Below are 17,374 nucleotides of genomic sequence, written 5' to 3' on the forward strand. Positions count from 1 at the left end.
ACCCTTGCTGCGCCCCCAGGACCTGCCCTGCCCACTCCTTCCATAGGTCATGACCTCTCCGCCCCCACCAAAGACCAGCCCTGCCCCCTCCACCAATAGGCCCCACCTTCAGGCCTGGCAACGCCCTCGCTCCGCCCCTGCCCCCTCACCCCCATCCCTGCCCCCAATCCCCTCCCCTTCCCTCGGCCCCTGAAGGGTCGGGCACCACCCCTGCAATGGGACCCCCAAGGCTGACTCCTGGCGGGAACCCCCCCTTGTCTGGGGACAGGGCCCTGGAGCTTGGGCACCAGTGAGCAGGGACAGGGCCGTAAGGGGGCACCAGCAAGTGGGGGTGGGGCAGGGTGGAGGCACCAGGGGGACAAGCGTAGGTGGGCACCGCTGGGTGGCGGTGATGCAGGACAGGGGGCACCAAGGGTGCGGGTGGTGCAGGGAAGGGGCACCAGGGAGCAGGTGGGGTGACACCACTGGGTGGGAGTGGGGCAGGGTGGGGGCCTGTGCACCAGCGAGTGGGCTGTGGGGCAGAGGGCCGTGCCCTGGGGGCGGGGGCCTGGGCACCAACACCAGACTCCTGGGTAATAGACAAGAGGAATTAGAAACACTGGTGTATGACACCAAATGTGCTACACATGGGGGGGGGGGGGAGTCCCCGGCTGCAATGTTCAAGGCTGGCTGCGCCCCATTTAGGAATGGGGGCTGGGGGTGTCACGGGCAGGCAGGTGGCCCTCAGCCTTGGAGGCACCATCCCCTGCTCTGGCATTACTGCTACCGCAGGACAGGCTCCAGGGTGCTCCTAGGTCAATGTTCCCACACATCCCAAAACGCGAGAGGGCTTGGCTAGAGCCCCCCCGTCAGACAGGGAACACGTGGAGCTGCTCCTCCAACATCCCGCTGTGCAGAAAGAAACCCCGTGTGATCACGGGGGATTTCAGGGTGTGGGACACAAGCTGCAGAGCTCAGTGGGCCAGTCGAAAACAGAACTTTCTACACAAACAGTATTGCAACCAACAAGAGCCAAGTTTGTATTAGACACACTGTTCCCACTGAATTCTTCACTGACCTAAAACCTGATGGATGCAGGGTTGCTATAGCCAGGTGGGACTCAGGCATTAGACCAAGCTGTCTAGTTCTGTGTAAGCTCGACAGCATCTCTCTCACCCCCAGAGGTTGGGCTAATACACCCACCTTGTCCCTCTAAAAAATTATGGCTGCCTGGTGTGAGGTTGCACTCCATATGTTTATGGAAATATGCTTATAGAGTGTGAATATAATGTAACTGGAATATGCTTTACACAAAAGGTCTCTTGTAAGGTATCATTACAAAGCTTATAATCTACTGAGTGTGGTCATCCTATTCGTATGTATGTATCAGTCTTGTATCTGAAACTAGAAATATAAACTATAACTCTGGGGTCCTACTGTAATTATGCAAAGTGTGAGTCATTAATGGTGGTTTAGAATCTTGATGGCTCCCATGGACTAGGACAATTGGTTGTAGTATTTTTTCCACTGAATGCATCCGATGAAGTGAGCTGTAGCTCACGAAAGCTTAAGCTCAAATAAATTGGTTAGTCTCTAAGGTGCCCAAGTACTCCTTTTCTTTTTGCCAATACAGACTTACACAGCTGCTACTCTGAAACCTGGTTGTAGATGGGTTATTTACCTGCAAGCCTTCTTATAGATGTGGGGGCCAGCCTGTGGGTAATGAAGAATGAGGTCTTACAGTGATATGTGTTAAGGAAAAGTTAGCATATATGACTCCATTTTGGTTTGGGGCCCACCATTGTCTACAAGCAAGCACATGATGCACTAGGAGGAGTGTTCCTTCGATACTGTATTCCTGTGAAAACCCTCCCCCTTGTTTCCAGCCTGTCTCGACTCCTGGTTTCTGTTCTTTGTCTGTTCCTCACTCCCTGCCTTCTGGCTTTGATGTGAGCCTCCTGTCCTGATAAGAAAGGCTACTGGTGCATTGCTTTAGAGCCATGTTGTGTAGTTGAAGTAATGGTTTAGCACGGGGAATGTACCTAGCAGGGATAGGTGGTAGATAAGGGAAGCGTTTGTCTATTGGCTAAGGTTTCCGATGCACAAGGGCAACATGCTTTGCTAAAAGGTATATAATCTCTGTATAACCTGCATTCGGGGTCCCCTGCTGACTAGCAGGGGGGCACCATGCTCGAGCGTAATAAACTTAGTATCTTTGGGAACTCTGCAGTTGTGGACTTTGTTTGTGTGCCTCAGCCTAGACTCGAACTGTGCATGACCTATCAGGTATAATTCGCAACACATGTGACCATCTCACCTGGTACATCTTAAACCTGGTGCTTTTCCATTTAGAAGGAGGGGTGGGAACCCAGAGAGACAAGAGATTCCCACCTTGTGCCAAAGCTATAAAAGGGGGTGGAACAGAACAAAGTGGACTGCCACTCATGAGAAATCCCCTAGTTACCACCTGAGCTGGAGCTAACAAGGACTGTACCAGGGGGAAGGGATTGGGCCCAGACTAGGAAGGAGTCTAGTCTGTGAAAGAAACTTATTGGAACATCTGGGAGGGTGAGATTTACCTGTATTCAGTTTCTTAATGTATTAGGCTTAGACTTCCATGTTTTTATTTTGCTTGGCAACTTACTTTGTTCGGTCTGTTATTACCTGAAACCACTTAAATCCTACTTTTTATACTTAATAAAATCACTTTTGTTTATTATTAAACCCAGAGTAAGTGATTAATACCTGGGGGAGCAAACAGCTGTGCATCTCTATCAGTGTTATAGAGGACGGACAATTTATGAGTTTACCCGGTATAAGCTTTATACAGAGGAAAACGGATTTATTTGGGGTTTGGATCCCATTGGGAGCTGGGGGCTGGAGACAGGTAACCTGCTGAGTGGCTTAACAAGACAGGGTTCTGGAGTCCCAAGCCCACAGGGAAAAGGGCTCAGAGCACATTGGGTGACAGTCCCAAGGGGGTCTCTGTGACTGAACCTGTCACACCTGGATGCTAGCGACCACAAACTAAGCTTATTTGTGAGCATGACAATGTCCCAACTGGTAATAGCCAGACTTGGGCTTTAAAAGGACCCGTTTCCCCAAGGCTGAAAAGAATCGTGAGCAATGGTGGGTGACTGGGAGGACAAATGTCAACAATACATGTGAAGGCAAAGAACTGCTTAAGGATGCAGCGTTCGACCCCCAGAAACCAATTCTGCAATCATGACAGGTGCCTTCTTGGGTTAAAAGAGGGGAGGTGAAGACAGCTGCTACCCGACCTCTCCCCACCTCACACCTAAACCAAAATGGAAAAATGAGAAGTTGGTAGCAATGAGTAGAAATTGGATGTTAGTAAATGCGGACAGTTGTTCAGGAAGCTAAAGGTATCGGCAAGGAATATGGCCTGGAGGGGTAAGGACCGAGAAGGAATCCCTTCAATAGATCAGGAACAAGCCAAATCCTAGCACTGGTCCGTGGCCAGTATTAGAGCAGGATGCTAAAATCGTCAATCACAGAAGTACTCAACAACTATTTCTCTTATATATTTGGGAAGATGCAGGATGATATGTCCATAGCGGAGTGTGATAATGAAACACTTCCTAGTCCCTCAGGGACTAGGGCGAATGTGAGACAGCAAGTATTAAAGTGAAACCTTCGGAATCCGCAGGCCTGGATAACTTGCACCCAAACCTATTAAAAGACTTGGCCGAGGAGCTCTCTAAATCCATGACGTCATTTTGAACATGCTCCACCACAGCACTGAGGAAAAGCTAACGTTGCACCACTGTTGAAAGATGGGGAACGAGGTGACCCAGCAAGCTATAGCTCAGTTAGCCTGATGTCAGTCCAAGACACTCCCACTCCCAACCCTCAGCTCTGAGCCAGCCCCACCCCTGGGCCTCCCTCAGCTGCAGCAGTGATCTGAGGCAGCTGTATGGGGACACTCAGGCAGGCCGCCCTTCCACCAACCCATTGGGACACTGGGCACAGGTCCATGCCAGCATAAGAATTTTCTTCTCGTGCCTTCCCCGGCGCTAGCAGGGGGCAGCACCAGGGCTGGCAGCTGCCTGCAGCGCTGAGCTAGACCTGGGCTCGCCCTGCCACCGCTGGAAGAGGGCTCTGGGAACACCAGTGCCATGTCCGTGGCCAGGCAGGGCTGGCAGTGCCCCGGCATGCCCTGAGGGCAGTAGGGGAGCACATGGCACAGACAGAATGCAGCAGGCGGGGACAGGAACCATGTTTATTTCACGTGACACTGACTTACACTGGTCGATTGATTTCTACACACACCGGGAACACTCAGGCAGCAACCCCCTCCCCCCCACCTGGCTGGGCCGACAGGAGGGAGCCGAATTCACACACAGATGATTATTTCCTCCATGGGGCCAGCGGGCAGCGGATCAGCAGGGACGGTTCTATACACCTGGGCTCCCGCGCCCGAGGCGGCGAAGCGATGCCCCCGATCAGGAAATAGAAACATTAAATAAATATGTACAGACGCGCCCGCAGGGGGCCAGGCCGGAACGGGCAGGGGCTCAGTCCCCCATTTTTACTTTAGATGTCTGCAGAGAGAAAGGAGACAGGTCAGAGCATGCCCCGAGCCCCGCCCAGAAGCACACCCTGCCAGGTGCCCCCCCAACTGCCTTGATCAGGCAGCCTGCCTGAAGCTGCAGGACCTGCAGGCTGCTCCTCCCCAATCAGCCCGGTACACAATCAGCTCCAATTCCGGCGCCCAGTTGAACCATTCCCTGTGACTGCTGGGGGAGAGGCGGGGGGGACACAGGGGGACTGGCAGTGCCAAGACGGGTTCCAGCAGCCAGGCCAGATGGAGCCACTGCATCATTTCCCCCGCCCGCCAGTGTCCCCTGGGTAGACTTCTCTGTTCACCAGAGAGCAGTGGCTGCAGCCCTCCACTGAAGCCCTGCAGACACCTAGGCCTGTCTGATGAGCTGGGCAGCCCATGCCTGGGGCAGATGTGGGGCTGGAGGCCCCAGGAGCATGATGGGCCCAGCGGGGCAGGAGCCAGTACCTGCAGGATGGCGACTATGACCCCGAAGAGTCCGATGGCGCTGCCGAAGATCTCCACGATCAGGATCTTGACGAAGAGGCTGGGGTTCTGGGCGTCGGCCAGTGCAGCCCCGCTGCCCACGATGCCCACGCACACCCCGCAGAACAGGTTGGAGAGGCCCACGGTCAGGCCGGCTCCAAACATGGAGTAACCTGGAGGGGTGGGGCATGGAGCAGTGAGACGCAGCAGGTCTCAGGCCAGGGCCTGCCTTGCACAGGGGCTCGGCCTCCTCCTGCGAGAGCCCACTAGGGTGCTCCGGGCACTGGCCCAGGCTGGGAAACTGTTAGGAGCTGCCATGGGCAGAGTTAAGGGGACAGAGCAGAACATGAAGAGGACAAACCAAGGCTGCCAAATTTCAGCCATTTCCCTGAAGTACCTTTGCCAGGCAGGGCCCTGTGCACTCAGCCGGCCATGGACCCGCTCCAGCAGCGCCAGGGCGAGCTCAAATAGCCGCCGCGCACCAAGAGCGGGTGATACCCTGCGTTTGGGGCAGGGGAAGCAGAGGTAGCGAACCCAGACCCCCAGCTACTAAGGTAGATGCCCCCAGAGACTGGACCCCCAAATATGGCCACATAGGCACACCTGAGGGGCAGCAACGTTGCCCTGCCCTGTGGCAGCCGCCCTAGGTCCAGAGCCCGCTGCAGGTGCCCAGCAGGATGGAGTCTGGGAGAGCAGAGGGCGCTCCGCTGGCAGACTCAGGAAAGGCCCCAAGGGCTGGGTTCCACCCAGCCCAGACACCCCCACTCCCAATGCTAGGCCAGGCGAGCCACCACCCTGAACAGCTGGACCTGCAGGGGCAGGGCTCACAGCTGGTCTCGCAGGGGTCCGGCTGCCGCCAAACACCCCAGGGAGGGCTGCACTGCGCACATAGGGCCCCGTTGCTCACTGGGGAGAGCGAACTAGGACCACTGTGCACCCATTAGGGGAAGAGCATGCCGGAGCGTGCAGCGAGAACAGGCACTGGCATGGGGCCAGGGTGCAGGAGCCTCCCTCCACTCAGGGAAGAGCCCGCTGGCCCCACAGGCCCCTCCAGGCATGGGGAAGGGTGCTGCTTACCTGCATGGTAGTTCTTGGCTCCGATGGTCTCTGGGGTGGTGCCGCTGAAAGGCTGGAAGAAGACATGGAGCAGGGTTAGCGGTAGGGGGTACAGCAGCCTGGCTAGAGCTCCCTGCCATGGGAACGGGCACAGGCTGCCTAGAGCTGGGACCCAAACCCCCAGAGTCCCAGTCCAGGGCCTTAGCTACCTGCTCCACAGGCCCCTCCTCGCCACATGCTGGGGCAGAGGGAGATTCCCCCACCACATAACCAGCGTCTGGGTCTGTCTAAGCGGGCATATGGTGGCAAGGACCCTGCTGTGTCGCACTGCCCTGGCCAAGCAGCACCACCCACGCTGCACTGGACAAACTCTCCCCGGCTCCCCAGCGTGACTGGCAGGCTAGGGAGAAATGGCCCTGCCTCGGAGATGGGCTGGGACTCACAGCCAGGTCTGATTCAAGTCACGGTGGGACCCGGGGTGAGTCCTGCCCTGCTCTGGACAAGGGAACCACAACCCTTCCTGAGAGGCCCAGTCTGCTCTGGCAGTGAGCTCGGGCGCTGCCTCTTGCCCGGGTTAGGCTGGAATAACAGGGTTTTACCAGTGCCCTGCCATCTCCCCTCCTGGAGCCCAGCTCAGCTCCTGCGTGCCTCAGTGGCTTCACAGAGCCTGGATCCGTGCGCCCATTATCCCAGCCAAAAAACGCCCTGTGGGCAGCCAGCACCGAGCCTGGTGGGGCGCCAGGCTCTGCCCACTGCCGCAGCTGGTACAGGCCAGTTAGAGCCAGGACCACAGGCCAGGGGAGCCAAGGCACACCCCATGTGGCAGAGGCTCCCCCCGCCAGGAGCCTGCACTGGGTTTACTGCTCTGCCCAGCGATATTTGAGGGAAGCAGTGAAGAGACCCTGAGCCTTGGCTATGCCCCTCCTCCCCCCGTAAGAACGTGTCGGGGAGACTGTGCAGATCTCCAGGGGCTGCACCCTCCCGCCACCCCACTCCGGCGGCAGGCAGCCCAGCCAGGCCCTGGCACCTCAGCCATGTTGCTGATGACGATCGCCATGATGATCCCGTAGATGGCCACGGCCTCACAGAAGATGATGCTGTGGATGATGGGCAGCGTTAGCACCCGCACTCAGCGGCCCACGGCCCAGCCTCTGCCCCCCACAGCTGCCTGTCGTGCTGACAGACAAGTCGTCTCCCTGCGAGGGCCCCCACACTGACACCACCCAGGGCATCTCCCCCTGCTCGGCCCCCCGGCTGAGACGCTCCGTGGGGGGCAGCGCTGGCCCTTCGCCACCCCAGCACAGATGGGAAGCATCCCACAGCAATCCAACAGGCAGACACACGGGTGGGGGCCTTGTACCCCACACAGGCCTGTAGCCAGACAGGGACAGGAAGCACTGCCTTTCCCAGCATGCGCTTCAGGATGTTTCACATTTCCAGTCCAAGGGTGCGGAGCCCCAAGGCCTGGGCAGGAGCCATTTCCTTCAGGTGGGGACTGACCGCTGCCCCCGCACACCAGGGCGTGTGGGCCAGAGAAGGGGGCGGGCTGTGGGGAGGGGAGCTGTTCGATCCGGCCGCTGCACAGTGATCCGGCCCAAACACTAGCAGGGCTGGGATCCCAGCACCGGATGCAGCCGCAGACCAGCAGGGTCAGCACAAGGCCCTGCCCAGAGGGGCCCGGGTGCTGGGGAAGTGTGAGCAGCTCAGGTGAACCGCTGACTAGCCCCCTGGGGCACTGTGCGCCCCAGGTGCCAGGATCTGTCCCGGAGCATCAAGCACGGGGTACCAGCTGTCCTTACCTGACCAGGTTCTTGGTTTTGATCCTGGGGGCCTTAACTCCCCCACCGATGATGCTGGAGCCAGTGATGTAGATGCCCCTGCGAGAGAGAGGCCAGTCAGTGAGGGAGCCCGGGGGCGAGCACCTGCCTGCAGGACCCCGGACGGAGAGCTAGTGGCTGCCAACAAGGAGATGGTGCCTCCCTGGAGCAGAGCCGAGCGCTGACTGGAAAGAGCTCGCAGCAAGCTCAGCGGGAGCTGAATGCCCAGCCCTTCCTGCTCACACCACAGGCGCGCACGCTGAGACTGGCTGGGAAAAGCAGCGGCACCTAGGGACACAGGGCAGCCGCCAGCCTGACCGGGACTCGCTGGCACAGAACCCACAGAGACCAGCCAGACACCTGATGTCTCCCAGGCCGCCAGCAGGAGCACGAGGCCAGTCAGAGCGCTGCCCCAGACCCGAGGGGGCCCTGCCATGAGGTTGGAGCCAGGCCACTGCCGAGGGGCTGACTCAGGCATCGCCCGATAGCAAGTCCCCACCCCCAGGGCATGTCTCCCCTGCCCCCAGCCCAGCAGACAGGCTCTGGGAGCAGCAAACCCCATGGGACCGGCAGTCCCAGACAATGGGACCCAACTCACCAGGCTGCTCCCACCACGGACAGCGAGATGGCCAGACCGATGCCCAGGTTGGACCACATGAATGGGGAGGTTTCCGTTAAGAACCTAGACGCAGAAGGGAACCTCGTTAGTGCAGAGTCTGGGCCGGCCCCACCCACCCCAGCATTCGAGGGCCACAGGCCAGGGGACGACAGCCCAGCGCCTCCCTTCCACGGGAGGAGGGCAGCAGGAGAGACGGCTACCTGCCATGCGGCTCCCCACCACCCCCTCCTGCAGCACCACACAGCCAGCACACGGAGACACTTCACTGGCTTTCCTGACCACCCCAGACCCACGGCTGCCCACGTGGGTGGCCCAATGAAAGGGAGGGGAGTCACCAGCCTCGGGTCTGCAGCACATAGCAAGGAACCCCAGGGCCCACCTGTCCTTTCCCAGCACGTGGCAGAGCCATGAGCTCGGTAAGAGACCAGCCCGACACTGCCTGGGGCTCCAAGCAGACCCAGCCACTCCTTGTCCCCAGCCTTCACCCCCAGAGCCCTGACGTGGCCCGGCAGGCTCCTCCTGCAGTGCAGGCCAGGCCAGGCCAGGCAGGAGAACACCTGAAAGCCCTGTTCGCATTGCCCTTGGTGGAGGAAGGCGGAGGGCTGGCTGCTGGGGGAATCAGCCAGCCCAGCCCAGGGCAATCTGGCTAGTGCCTGCCGGCAAAGAGCACCACAGGCAGCTGGCAGAGAGCACTCGGCACAGGGAGGGCCAGGGCAGGGGCAGCAGAGTGTGACTGGACACTGAGGGCAGGGTGCAGGCTTTGCTGGCTGCAATGGGGAGAGGAGGGGAGCTGCAGCCCGGCACCCTGTGGCAGGATCTAGCAGTGGAATGGGACACTGCATGGTGGGAGTGAGCAGGGCACTGGCCCAGCCAGGTGTAGCCACCTTACCAGGCCACATCGAAACGGAAGCCCAGGTCAAATATCGTGTAGCAGATACCTGAAAACAAGAGCAAGAGGGAAACCTTCAGTCGGCCCGAACCCCAGCCTGGCCTGCCTGCTCCCACCCTGACCTGCCCAGCTGCTGTGAGCCACCCACACCAACTGAGCAGCCTGGCTGCCAGTGGACAAAAGGGCACCAGGAAGCTCTGTGCCAGGCAGCGTTCTGGGGCACGGCCCTCCAGACAGACACCCTGCTCTGGGGAGCTTAGGGTGGGAAGGATTCCCCGTGGCTTCCCCCTGACAGCAGCTGTCCCGGCGATTCCCGCCAGAGATGCTGAAAGCAGCCATGGTCCAGCCTGACGACCATCTCATTCGCACACATAGGGGGCGTCGCACCAACACTGACTGGAGACAGATCCTGTGCGTGCTGCTACTGTGCCCATCACCATGGTATCTGGCCCCTCCTCCACCCACAAAGCAGGGTCAGCAAGAGACCATCGCCCCATTCCAGCGGGACCACGGGGGCCAATCTGGCCCTGAAGGCACAGAAGAGGTCGCCCGCCATGCCCCTTCCTCCAGCACGGGCAAGGGAGCCCTCGGGGCACAGCGGGGTCTGTCCAGCTCACCCAGTGCCCTGTCCCTCCAGCCAGCGAGGGCCCCTGACTCTGAGGGAGTGTGAATGAGCGCTTGGCAAGGCTGGCTCATTCCTTCCACAGCACAGAGGCCAAGTTCCTTTACTACTGATCCTCACATGCTGCCCCGTCACCCTGAGCCTGCGACCGCACCATGAGTCAGGGCCAGCACTAGTCACTGACAGTCGCCCCGGGAGCGCCGCAGGGCAGGGACAGTCTACAGCCGGCTGGGGCACAGCAATCAGTGATGGGTCTGGGCTGCCCCACAGCTCAGCCCAGTCCTGGGGCACTAGGTCTGACAGCCCTGCGGGGGAATGGCCGAGGAGCAGCCTGGGCATGCGCTGAGTGCTGGCAGGGGCCCGCAGGATATGGAGCAGGGGCTGAGCAGCAATCAGGACTAGAACTCTGCCCTTCCGGGCTCCCAGAGCCATGCTCTAACCGCTAGGCCACTGTCTCTCAACCTATCTACCATCATGGGCCGCATATGCTGCTCCCTCTGTTATGTGGGCCCCATCCACACAATGTATATGCTGCCTGTATGGCCCTGAGGGGGTCACACGGGCTGCAGCGGTGAGCGGATGGGCCGCAAGTGGCCCGCGGGCTGAGAATCACTGCACGAGAGCACATTGCCCCCAAACACACAAATGAGCCGGAGCGGCCTCCCCAGGACCGAGGAGCATCCCAGGGTCGGCTGAGCCAGCCTGGGCCCCTGCTCACCCAGGAGCGGATTCTAGGAGGACTGTGTTCCCGCTAGGGCATGCAGCTGTCTGGGGACTGTACGGTCCCCTGCGGTGTGGCACCAACCCATGGATGACCCAACTCCCAGGAGCCCAAGGGCAGCGCCTCTGGTGCTCTTGGCCACAGCGTCACCTCGCCCAGCCAGGCACACAGCTGTGCTGCAGCCCTGCCCCTCTGGTCCACAGGTGGGTACGATCCTGCGGGGCTCCCTGGGCTGTTACCCTGGGACACAGGGGCTCACCCTGGCAGAGATCCGGGCCCTGCAGGAGCCATGGAAGCTCTGCCCATCACCTGACCTTCCACCTCGTGGCTTGTTCTCTTCTGTGACTCCTGAAAAACCTCTCTCTGCTTGCTCCAACAGCGCGGGGGGCCCAGCACTGTGGCGGCTGGTGAGGGAGCTGCAGGGGACGTGCTCCTGCGCTCTCTGCGTGCTGGGGCAGCAGGCCACGCTCTGGTGGGGGTTAGTCTCACTCACTAGCAGCCCATCTGGTCAGCCCATTACGGTGACATCGAGAGCTGCAAGGAGCCCAGCTCAGGTGGGCTAGGAGAGGCCTCCACGCCCTGCTCAGCATATCCCTGAGCATCCCCAGCAGCGCCCTAGTGCCCATCGTAAAGGTCGGGTGGGGGGGTCTAACTGAAACTGGCCTCCCCTTTAGCCTGGGGCCATTTCTCCCGTGTCAGTGGCTGGTGGAGGGGACTCAGCCCCCTCCTTCCCATGACAGTCTTGCTTGTAAAGGTATTTCTCACGCCTCAGCACCTGGCCTCTTCCCCCAGAATTAATCTCCTTATTTCCCTGGCACCCACAGCAGCTGCCGTGCACAAGCCCTGCTAGACACACTAGGCCTAGCAAACCCTCCCCATGGACACAACCTGCTGTACGGAGGGGTACACAGCGCAAGGCTTGCTACCCCGCTAAACGCTTGCAATCAGTGCATCCGCTTTAATGCGATCACTAGAAACCACGTGGCCCGGGCATTGCACCGAAGCTCACTAACACGCTCACACCACCAGAGCTGGTGACTAAATCCTTCACAAGTCTCTTCAAACAAATGCACACTGTTGTAACGATGATTGGTTTGTTTCTGAGGTTACATGGCAGGGACTCGTAAACCTAGTAAAACTTCCTAAATCAATAGTTCAACTCCCCCAGCCCCCAAACCAGGACTTGAAGGCACCCCACTCCCCAGCCAGCCAGAGGGGATACGAGAGAGACTGAGAGGGAGCAGCCACCGCTCAGATTCAGGGCCAGCTGCTGCTCAGAGCCTGCCCAAGCAAGAGCAGCGTGAAATTAATAAGCCTTGGGTCAGTTTCCTGACTGCCCCCCAGGTCTCCCCTTTGCAGCAGGGAGCTGCCCAGTGCCATGTCCATCTCCCTCTGCGCCCTCTGAGCAGTGGCAGGCACCGGTGACACCAGAAGGTGATGCCGCATCGGGGCCAGAAGCTTGATGCGACAGCTGAAGCTGGGCAGAGTTCTATGGCTGGCGGGGAGGGAGCCGCCTCACCCCACAGGTACAAACGCTGCATTGTGAAAACAAGTAGCTCTGAAGAGGTGAGTAACGAGCACCCAGCCAGGGGGTTCGAACGCTCCCCAATCGGGGACAGCTTGACCAGTGCTCGGAGCAGGAGAGGCTCTGAATCGCAGCGTGCTGTGCGGAGCCTAAAGCCCGAACCAATTTCTGCCTGCAGGAGGAAAAGGCCAACAACTCATCTGTCAGGTCGCAGCCAAAAACCTGGGCCTCAAACGAGCACAGCTAAGGGCCAGCAGCAGTGCCCAGCTCCATCCAGTCCAGCTCCCCCCTTTACAGAGTTTGAAATTCACATGCACTTAGCCCCCCCCTCCAGTGCGGGGACATCAGAATCAGAACGTTTTCCAGCAGGCCAGCCCAGCACTGCCTTGGACACTGGTTGTCCGAAGTTTCCCCTCACTAACGGCACATCTCCTTCGCGCTTCCCAAGGGGCACTAGGAAGCGCAAGCTGGAAAATGGAGCTGCAGAATGGAGAAGACATGCATTGTTTATACAGCCCCAGAAACGGACAGGGTGCGCCCCAGGCAGAGAGGAAGCCTCACTCCGGCTCCGAGGAGCAGATAAGGGAAGGCAGACGTTACAGCCTTGGCATCACACCAGATACAGGGGGTGGGTAACCCCCGGAGACGGCAACAGCAGCGCGAAGGCTGGATGGCTGCATGGTGTATGCAGCACGTCAATCACACCTTCAGCAAAGCAGCGTCAGAAGGGAACATGGAGGAAGAGAGAGCGGTAAGTCACCTCCAAAACAGCTTCAAATACCTTCCCTCGTATGCTAAGGCCAGAATCCATGGCTTCGCCAGCCTCCGCAGAATTCACAGGCTCGCCACGGGCGCCACAAGCCCTGAGGGAAGGTGGCTGGCTGCACTGGCTCATCACTTCCGTGGCCAGCCGCGTTGCTCAGCCTCTAGCCGGAGGGGCCCGCCCAGAGTTAACCCACCAGGCCGGCTGGGGCGCTTGCTCAATGCTCCAGCCAGCCAGCAGAGGGGCCAGTCCTGGCTGCATGCAGGGGAGCCAGGCTCGGCCCCGCCGTTTGACCACTGATGACAGCAAGCGCTATGCAGCCAGTCACCCAGGGACCCCCAGCCTCTAGCCCGTGAATCACTGGGGTTGGCAGCTCACGTCGTGCTGGCTCTTCAGCTGACAGTGCTCAAATGGCATTAAAAGCAGCTCAGAACCCACTACACCCTGCTTGCCTCCCAGCCTTTAGCCAGCAAGGACTGGGGCAGGGAAGCTGGGCAAGGGAGGTATCTAGCCCTGCCCTGCTCCAGACGAGCCGTGTGCCTGCTGGGAGATTATTCCAGCCTGCTGGGTCTCGCTTCTGTTGAGAAACAGGTGTCTGCGATGCCCAGGATCCACCACCCCGGCCCTGCCCACTCCTGCCCCCACACCCTGTGATCTGGGACAAAGTGCAGGCCTCTCCAGGGCAGTTTGCCGAGATCTATCCTGGACCCATTGGAGACATGCCCAACAATAGCCCCAGGGCCTCAGTGGCTCGTGTTCTCCCCATGCTAGGAGCTGGAAGACTGGGATCACCACACACCGGTCAGTTACGGCCAGCCTGACTGCAACATGCCAAGCGGGGGCCCCTCACTACCTGGGGGAGGGTGAATCAACACCCCAAGCTCTGGCTGGAGTTGCCACGGGGTGAGGAACACAAGAGAGGAAGCAAAGCTGTTCCCAGAAGGCCCCGCCACGAAAGGAGGAAGGAACGAGTCACTCTTGGCAGTTGAGCAACCCGCACAAGGAACGGCACTGCTCCCGCAGGGGAGGGAGGCTGTTCCTGGCAGGGTCCACTCCTATAGCATGGGCAGAAGCGTTGCAGGCCCCTTTCCCTTCTCCCCACTCCCGCGTGTGCCCAGATGCCTGACTGTCTCTGCCAGGGCAGAGTTGTCTGCACTGGGGCTGTTTACTGTTTTGGGTTCTACAGTTCCTGCTCTACAGACTGGGGTCCTGCCACCAGGCCCAGCCAGTCACAGCTGCCACTGACTAGCACAGGGCCAAACCCAAAGCAGGTTCCTACAGCACCTTCTCACTGGCTCAGAACATATTCGGCCCTGGGTTTTATTGACAAAACAGGCCGGGTGACAGACACGGTTTCCATTGCGTGCCAGCTCCCAGACCGCACAGCGCAGGTGCGAGGCCAGAGGCGGGGGTCACTGCAGGCTGCAGTGGTGCTGCCAGCGAGCCCTGGCACGTTCCCGGTGGTAGTTCTCTGGCACTTTGCTGACCACGCAAGAATGACGAAACAAAGGCACAGATCGGTCCCTGCCTGCTCTTTACTGGAGCCAGGATTACACCGGACATGGGCAGTCAATGCCCGGCCTCAACTAGAAACCATTCCCTGATGGCTCGGCAAGCCCACGTCACAGATGCTGCACTCAGCACGTCCCCGAGAGCTGCCTGATTTGTGGATCTCATTAAGCCGACTCTGGATGTGGTGTTCACTTCAGCAGGGGGTGGATTAGAGCGGTGCAGGCCCATAGGACCTCCAGGGAGATCCTGGCCGTGCCAGCAGCATAGTCACCTTGTTATTCAGTTGCCCCTTCAGCTGAGCACCGAGTCTGGAGTTGTCTCTCAGAGGAGCCAGGCTGTTCGTGCCCACCTCACTCGGCTGTGAGAGCAGGCGCTAACCTGCAACTCCATCGAAGTACAGCCTGACTAGTCCTCAGGGACGCTCCGACCTTCAAAACCATGGTCACCACGAGGATACCAGACAGTTTGACGCCACTGCCAGGAGGGCTGCCCTTCCATGGGGCATTTCCTTTGCGCTGGAGAATTGTTACGCCACCGGCTTCAAGCCAAAGCTTGGAAAAACTCATGCACCTACTCAAAACAACATGGTCCTGACAATCACGAAGGAGAGCCAGCTTCTCAGCCTGGAAGAGGCTGGGTTCCTCCATCCGGAAAGCCACAGTTACTTGCTATCCTGCAGTCCTGCTGCTGCCCCTCCTCCCTTTTGGAGCCAAATGACAACTTGCCTGGCACTTGATAGACACAGACTAGCCCCCACAACACCACCGGTCACCCCTGTTTATCAACGGGGAAGAGGTGAAGCAGGGTGGGTCAGAGAGCCAGGAATAGAACTCAGGAGGCCTGGCTCCCAGTTCTGTGCTCTGCCTGGTAGACCTGTCCCCTTCAACATGAGGGGATGAAATACCCCCCAAAAAGTGACTATCTAGATCCAGCTGAAGACACTCCCAGGGGATGCTGACCAAGAACTACTACAGATTAGAGTAAGAGTCCTGCGGGAGCAGCAGGGAAGAGAAACTCCTACCCGAGGGAAGTCTTAGCAGGAGAATCCTTGCAGCGAAAGGAGACTGGGCCCTCGCTGGTCCACAGGACCAGTCCAGCCTCCCCACAGCTTGTCCACAGGACCTGTCCAGCAGACAGCAGCGACGCAAACCTGCCACAGCCCCCCACTGATGCCTCTGAACCCTGTCCGGAAGAGCCCCCCACACTGCAGGTCCTTTCATGCTCGGGCACAAGGGGGCTCAGTCTCCAGGGGTCATTCATTCCTGGCCTTTGCAGGGGCTGCCAAAGAGGACAGATAAGGGCTCTGGACTCACTATGAACCGGACAGCTCTACCCCACTGTGGCAGACACTTGCAAGCGAATGCCCAGCTAAGGAACGCAGCCTAGGGGCAGAGCACACTGGTACAAACTGCAGCTCAGCCCACGCACCACAGCCAGAGCCAAACCGGACAGGAGGAGCACTCAGAGCCCACCAGGCAGCCGGCCAACCTTAGCTGCCTGTGATCAAAGAGGAGACTGGGAGCACCCCGCAGCAGGAGAGGCAGGGGCCCCCGTCCCATTGCCACGGTCTGTGGGTCGCCACTGGCCTGGGCTCGGCGAAATGGGCGACAGGAGCAAGAAGCCCCAAGCTCCTGCCTGGAGCCAGCCCCGTCCGACTCTCCTGCTCCAGCAGGTGCCAACGAAGGCAGGAGGGCGCTGCCCTGGGGCAGGGGGTGCGAGGCAGATCCCTGCCCAGACAGAAGGGACTTCACACACCGGGACTCCTGCCACTGCCCCCCAGCCCGTCCCCCAGCCCCCCAACTAACCCCCCCGGCCCCCCTCCATCTCCCCCAGCCCCCCAACTAACCCCCCCGGCCCCCCTCCATCTCCCCCAGCCCCCCAACTAACCCCCCCGGCCCCCCTCCATCTCCCCCAGCCCCCCAACTAACCCCCCCGGCCCCCCTCCATCTCCCCCAGCCCCCCAACTAACCCCCCCTTTCCCCGGCCCCCCTCCATCTCCGCACCCCCCAACTAACCCCCCCGGCCCCCCTCCATCTCCCCCAGCCCCCCAACTAACCCCCCCGGCCCCCCTCCATCTCCCCCAGCCCCCCAACTAACCCCCCCTTTCCCCGGCCCCCCTCCATCTCCGCGCCCCCCAACTAACCCCCCCGGCCCCCCTCCATCTCCCCCAGCCCCCCAACTAACCCCCCCGGCCCCCTCCATCTCCCCCAGCCCCCCAACTAACCCCCCCGGCCCCCCTCCATCTCCCCCAGCCCCCCAACTAACCCCCCCTTTCCCCGGCCCCCCTCCATCTCCCCCAGCCCCCCAACTAACCCCCCCGGCCCCCCTCCATCTCCCCCAGCCCCCCAACTAACCCCCCCGGCCCCCTCCATCTCCCCCAGCCCCCCAACTAACCCCCCCGGCCCCCCTCCATCTCCCCCAGCCCCCCAACTAACCCCCCCTTTCCCCGGCCCCCCTCCATCTCCGCGCCCCCCAACTAACCCCCCTTCCCCGGCCCCCGCCGCTCACCCACGCCGGCCAGCGCGCTCCAGAAGGCGAGGCCGAGGCCCGCGTACAGCAGGAGGGGCCCGGACATGGCGGCGGCTCCTCAGCGCGGACTGCGGGGAAGGACCGGCCGGGACGGGGGCAGGTCACCTGACTCACACCATGTGACCGGGCGGGCCGGGGCCCCGGCACGTGACCGAGGCGAGGCTGGCGATTGGCTCCCGGGCGGGTGGGCGGTACCAGGGGGCCAAACTACAAAGCCCAGAGTGCTCCGCGCCAGCCCCTTCCTCACCGCACGTCTGTGCCGACTCCTCCCATTGGCTGCGGCCGCAGCCTC

General features: G+C 60.3%; 1 protein-coding gene across 1 annotated transcript; it reads right to left on the reverse strand.

Moving 5' to 3' along the window:
• Window positions 1-4,208: 4,208 nt before the first annotated feature.
• ATP6V0B (ATPase H+ transporting V0 subunit b) lies at window positions 4,209-17,199 on the reverse strand. Its single transcript, XM_073357965.1, has 8 exons — window positions 17,062-17,199; window positions 9,411-9,459; window positions 8,501-8,584; window positions 7,885-7,962; window positions 7,113-7,182; window positions 6,107-6,158; window positions 5,012-5,202; window positions 4,209-4,544 (listed from the first exon to the last, which is right to left on the reverse strand). The coding sequence occupies exons 1-8, from the start codon at window positions 17,126-17,128 to the stop codon at window positions 4,518-4,520; spliced, it is 618 nt and encodes a 205-aa protein (XP_073214066.1). The 5' UTR covers window positions 17,129-17,199; the 3' UTR covers window positions 4,209-4,517.
• Window positions 17,200-17,374: the final 175 nt, after the last annotated feature.

This window comes from Lepidochelys kempii, chromosome 8 (genome assembly GCF_965140285.1).
Source record: "Lepidochelys kempii isolate rLepKem1 chromosome 8, rLepKem1.hap1, whole genome shotgun sequence".
NCBI classification, from domain to species: Eukaryota; Metazoa; Chordata; order Testudines; family Cheloniidae; genus Lepidochelys; species Lepidochelys kempii.

Coding starts and splice junctions, on each gene's coding strand:
- ATP6V0B (XM_073357965.1), bottom strand. CDS start 17,128: ATGTCCGGGCCCCTCCTGCTGTACGCGGGCCTCGGCCTCGCCTTCTGG. Junction 9,460..17,061: donor GAGCGCGCTGGCCGGCGTGG/GTGAGCGGCGGG, acceptor TCTTGTTTTCAG/GTATCTGCTACACGATATTT. Junction 6,159..7,112: donor TCATCAGCAACATGGCTGAG/GTGCCAGGGCCT, acceptor GTCTTCTTCCAG/CCTTTCAGCGGCACCACCCC.